The following is a 6,000-nucleotide window of genomic DNA, read 5'->3' as shown; positions in this document are numbered from 1 at the left end:
AAGATCAAATTTCTACATAGATCTTTATATAAACATGAACGTTTATATAAAGAAAGTGCTGAAGCCCTACTTCACAGGCCAAATCTAAACCATAATGACGTTCTTGCTATTCCTAAAGTATGGGAAATTGTCATACAAAATTGTGTAAAATAATTTTAATATGTTATCTTATTTTAATGTAATTTTTTTTTTCCTCCAGACATATTTTAATTTAATTCTATAACATGCTACTGCACGCATATTGGGATTCCATGTAATCATGTGCCCTAACTGTATGTTATTCCTAGTATTGTTTGAATTAACTGTACTGACAATGTCCTAGGATACTTAGGATGAAATATTTACTTATTAAAATTTATTACTGTGGTTATTACATGTATTTGTTTATTCCTGGATTCCCTACAGGTTTCATTGTATAATAAAGATTTTATATTATGCATTTGATTTTCATTACCATCATATAATATACTGTTCTTAAAGAGAAATATAGTTTCAAATTTAATACTGACAACAATTTGTTTATTCTCCTCACCCCATTTTTTTTTTTTTTTTTAAACATAAAGCAAGGAAGATAAATATCACTCTGTTACATATTTTTGCTTGTTAATTTACTATTAGAGCCTGTTTTGTATGCATCTTTGTTTTTTATTGCTTTATAATTTTAATTAATTTACTTTTCATATGCTTATATAGCTATCTATAATATGTTAATAATTTGAACATTTTGAAATTATGAATTCTAGCCAAAAACAAATGATACAAAAGAAAATTACATGAAAATTGGGTTCAGGTATACATCTACATTTGTGAGGGTTTTATCCATTTATAAGTTCCATAAAACTTGAAGCCATATTGCATGCACAAGTCATCACTTTCTTTTGGGCCTCGACTAGGATAAGAAAGTAAAAAAAAAAAAAAAGAATAATTAACCAAACAGACAGCTGTTTTCAGATAGAATACTTTATCCTAATTATATAAAAAAATTATCCAAAAGAATCACAATTTTAAAAGAGCATTTTGCAAAAAACTTTTTTGTATAGTGAAGGTAACATTCATCATTATAGCAAATGAATGAAGAACTATTTTTTGTTTGTGTATCATAGACATACAGGATATAATTTTGCATTATTTTGGATGGTATGTCTACTTTTGTCATCCTATACTAAATAAATAAGATCCATCCATATAGATATGGGATGGACAAACAAACATGAATTTAACAGATTATTGCATATTTTGTAGAAAAATATCATTCATTGTAAAACTGTATTGGGCTTTAAAGTTTTTATTTGATTCATATCAAATAACTTTATACCGAGTTCTAATCATTTTACAATATGTGTGCATGCATGTGTGTGTGCAGTTATCATAAGTTATCAGAAAATGATGGAACAAAATTCCAAATTTGAAAGGACAAATTATCATTTACACAGCAAATGTAATGAGACGGTGTTTATGACCAGGTTAAAAAAATTTTTTTAATCATCTTTTATGTTCAGAGTAATCCAAGGCATAGCTTGTAAAAGCCTCTTGTAAAAATGAATTATCTTCTACAATCACTCACTGAAAAGGATGTTATTAATCCACATATTACCATTCATTTAAAACTGTAATAATAAAAGAATGTGCCTACAAAAGTATAATTCATCAGAAAATAAAGGCAGAACCTTCAAAATCAGCAACTTTAGACTGACTATGGGAATTGCAATGCTAAATAAAATCAAAACTGGAGCATGAGAGGAGGGATTTCTACAACTATCTCTGATCTGGAGTATTTAATAATATAATAAATAAATAAATAAATACAAGTGTAAAATGATGATATATCATTTTACACTTGTATATAGAAGATATATGACTTCTGCATTTTAATCTTGGTATCTTCCTGGGTCTGGCTCCCACTGATGTGACCTCAGTAAAGATCAAAAGGTTTCAGTAGTGACCTTCCCATAATAATTTTGCATTATAGATACTGAGGCAACTGATATGAAGTTAACCCTGTACATACAAGTACATTATTTATGAAGACACTTCGCACATAAACTTTGTTTGCTTACACTTGAGTAAAGGATTAAAACAGGAATATAATTTCTTGTCTAGTATAATATATTTTTTAAACTAGGATGAAACTTTCTACCATTATCTCTGATCTGGAATTACTCTCTAATCTCAATTAATAATATGGTGATACACCATTTTACTACTTGTACATGTATATATATGATTTCTACACTGGTTTAAACCTTGGTATCTGAAATAGCCTGGAACAGCAGAACTACAAATCAGAATGGTAGAACCCTCGATGACTTTGCTGCTTTCAGAAACACTGTGATTATAGGACCTTAAGAACATGTACTGCACTGTAGCAGGATTTCCTGATGTTCTTGACATAGTGATACTACAAAATATTATGCATCAATACCAAATAAGTGTGATGGACAACCTCAGCTTTGACCACAACCCGATTTTACTGCAACTGAGCTCACAACGCGAAAATATCTCAGATCGGGTCCCAACTTTCAAATGGACAAAATTAACAACTGCTCTACATAAATCGGTAGGCTCAGTTCCAACCATTGACTCAAAGGAAAAACAGGAAGACTCAATTTTGAGCTTGGAAAAGCAGATAACAATGTCATTAACAGTTGCCACTGCAGATGTGCCATGAACAAACTCTGACTGACTTCCGAATAAGATTAAAAACCTGATCTGTGAAAAGAACAGAGCCAGGAGCTGATACCAGAGAATACATACCTCAAGAACACTGGTAAGCACTCATTAGTGCTACAAAGGGAGTTCGATATGCGCTTAAAAACTATCAAAATCAACAGCAGAAGATAAAACTTCAGTCCTTAAACATGGAAGATCAGATGCTCTGGAAAATAACCAAAGCAATATGCATAGAACATAAACCCCTCCCACCAATTCATGGTGACTATGACATAGACAAAGTTTAAACTTCTGATGTCAGCCTAAACTTGCAGATCTAGAATTCAGAATTCAGACTGCAGAATTCATGCAGATCTAGACTTCATCAGTAAAGTACATGCTTATGTACATTGTATGCTAAAATGCACAGAGCACATAAATCCCATTCAACTGACATCACCTGCTAAGGTACATGAAAGCATCAAACTTAAGAACAGGAAAGCACCAGGTCCAAATGGGATTTTTAACAAAATCATCCAATGCCTGCCACATAAAGCCATAGTGCACATTGTTGCTATTATTAATGCAATATTAAGATATCACTACTTCCCTGCACAATGAAAAGTAGCATATGTAATCTTAATCCCAAAACCAGAAAAAAGTAGCACAATCTTCCCCAAAACTTTTGACCAATGAGCCTGTTTTCCTACCTAGGAAAAATAGCAAGTTGGTAATACTAATAAGACTGCAGAAGGTCACTAAAGAATTAAATATCATCCTCGATAAGCAAAAAATTTGGATTCTACGGAAACCACTCCACAGAACAAGTTCTCAGTCATGGAAAACATCAGCATAGGGTTCAATTGGAAGCAGCACACAGGGAAGATCCAGTTGGATGTCACAAAAGCATTTGACAAAATATGGTACAATGAATGCAAACTCCAAGTGAAGCTATAGGGAATCAGATCATCTGAATACAAAATCATAGCAGGCATCCTATGCACAGTTGCCAACACAATGGACCAATATACAGATGATTCTGCAACCTAGACTGGCAACTGAAACTGCAAAATACAGTCTCAGAACTGGAACAATGATTAATAAAAATGACAAACAGATGTTAATGCAGAGAAGAGCAGTGCAGTGCTATTTACAAGGTGAGTGTTCCTACAAGGCAAAGTGGTCATGCTTGGCACCCTATTCCATGGTACAATAGCTTAATATTTAGGGATCCAACTAGTTAAAGGACGCTTCACTTCACAACTCATATTAATCATGTCAGCTCAAAAGTAAACAGAGCAATGGGGCAACTATATTCGTTACTGAATCATCGTAGCCGGCTAAGCACAGAACTGCTGATATACAAGATGCTGATCATGCCAGTCTTGATGTATGGCTGGCCTGCATGGAATTGCATACAGCAGATTCAAACATTAGCATATTACAGATAATCTAAAGCAAATGTTTACAAAATAGTGTTTGATGCACCATGATTTGCAAGAAATATATAGCTTCATCAAGAAGCTGATAATCCCTGAGATGAAAACATTCTTACATGAAAAGGCTCCAAAATTTTTTGCAAATGCTGATATTCACCTTAACCAATTAATATGCCAAGCAGTAGATTACAGTGAGCATGACCCTGCAAAACATAAACATACTGAACAGGTAAGTCTTTTTTTAATTTTTTTTTTTTTAACCCACTGCCTGAAGCTCAAAATGGATGAGCCAAAGGCTCAATAATATACCAAGTCTGTTATGGTCTACCCAGACTAAAACAAAAATATATCTCAGGAGATGTCCCCAAAAAACTATACGGAACAAATAATATATATATATATATATATATATTAAAAAAAAAAAAAAAAAAAAAAACACTGTTGGTCAGTACACAATGGGTGAGCCAAGTGCTCCATAATATGGTATGGTTGGCATGAAAAAAAACAACAGTACTGAACTTTGACACCCCCAACTTCAGTACATGTGCCATGAGATATGCCATTTGACTGTATGGACATTAGTAGAAGAACACGTTGAGCCTACGCCATTACATTTAGCTGTAGCAACGGTGTTGACAGAAACAACGACGATTATTGTTGATTTTTATTTTCATTTATATGGAGTTGGTAGAGCAAATGGTCCAAGCCTACAAAATGTTAGTGAGCAATTTGTTTGTTGTTTCCATAAGCATGTCCCAAGCAATAGTGCCATCATTGCCTTAATCGAGAGGTTCCGACATACCAGGAGTGTTCTGCCACAATGCAAAGGGCATTCGGGGACACAACGAACTGTTAGCACAAATAAGAATCACAGGTGTCTGTGCTGGAGCAAGTGTTACAGTCTTCAAAATGCAGGCAGATTTAAAGTGACAAAATTTGGGATACCGAGGCAGTCACTGCAGAGAATCCCTTACGAGCTGGATGCCTTTTCACATGTCATTCAGGTGGTCAGTGTTTAACAGCAACGGATTACGATGCATGGTGGGAATACTGTGCACGTGTGCTCGCCAGTATCTATGAAGATCTGTCCTTCATCCATAATGTCTGGTTCTTGGAGACAAAGCATATTTCCATCTAACTGGTCATGTAAACAGATGAACCTACAGGTTTCTTAGTTTCTCGAGACCTGAATTTGTCCAAGAGAAACCTTTTCACAATGAGAAAGTCACTATATAGTGTGCAGTTAGTTTCCAGCCATGGCAATAATTGGGCCCTACTTCACTGAAGAGGGTGGTGGTGTAACTGTGACCTTGAATAAAAAGGCTATTGTTCAAAAATGTGTTGGTTCTGATCAGTATTTGCATAGAATGTGTCATGCCATTTTGTGCACAGGTATTCCAAAAGAATGGTTCAGCCTGTCACACATCACATATGACAGGTTGCTCACAACTATAGCCTATTTATCAGATCACTTCCCTGGGAGGCTTATTTCGAGGTTCAAAGAATTCCCATACCCTTTACATTCAGCTGAATGTAAAGAAGGCATCAAGTGATGTGAGATCACTTGATGCCTTCATTTGGAGTATATTGAAGGAATGGGTATTCCACCATGACCCACTTTCAAACCTTTATGAACTAAAGTATAAAATTACACGATATATTCAGTAGATATGAAGTCAACAGCCCTCTATATAAAAGATGAGATGAAAATACTTCACATACAAACATTGTTGCTTATGCTTGTGTAAGGGATTAAAACAATAATATAATCTTGTCAAGTATCCAGCTATCTCCAAAGGTTCCCAAAGCTCATTTCAAGAAGCTAATCACTATTCACACAATTCCTGTCATACATCTTCTTAAGTGCATTCACATTAAATGAGTCACTCAGTAGCCCATTTCAATTTTTTTA

At 34.2% G+C, this 6,000-nt stretch overlaps 1 protein-coding gene across 1 annotated transcript in view; it reads right to left on the bottom strand.

Annotated features, from left to right (window-relative positions):
• Positions 1-273: 273 nt before the first annotated feature.
• The window catches only part of LOC150100651 (glucose-6-phosphate 1-dehydrogenase-like), a 221,548-nt gene continuing 215,821 nt past the window's right edge, over positions 274-6,000 (bottom strand). Inside the window, exon 11 of the mRNA XM_090401922.1 lies at positions 274-889. Coding sequence (XP_090258048.1) covers positions 799-889 — 91 coding nt within the window. The 3' untranslated portion in view covers positions 274-798. The remainder of the gene's footprint in view (positions 890-6,000) is intronic.

This window comes from Typopeltis vanoorti, chromosome 12 (assembly GCF_054136105.1).
Source record: "Typopeltis vanoorti isolate ZY-2024b chromosome 12, IOZ_Tvanoo_1.0, whole genome shotgun sequence".
NCBI lineage: Eukaryota > Metazoa > Arthropoda > Arachnida > Uropygi > Thelyphonidae > Typopeltis > Typopeltis vanoorti.
Note: the sequence above shows the minus strand (reverse complement) of the source record. Positions and strands in the feature narration are given on the sequence as shown.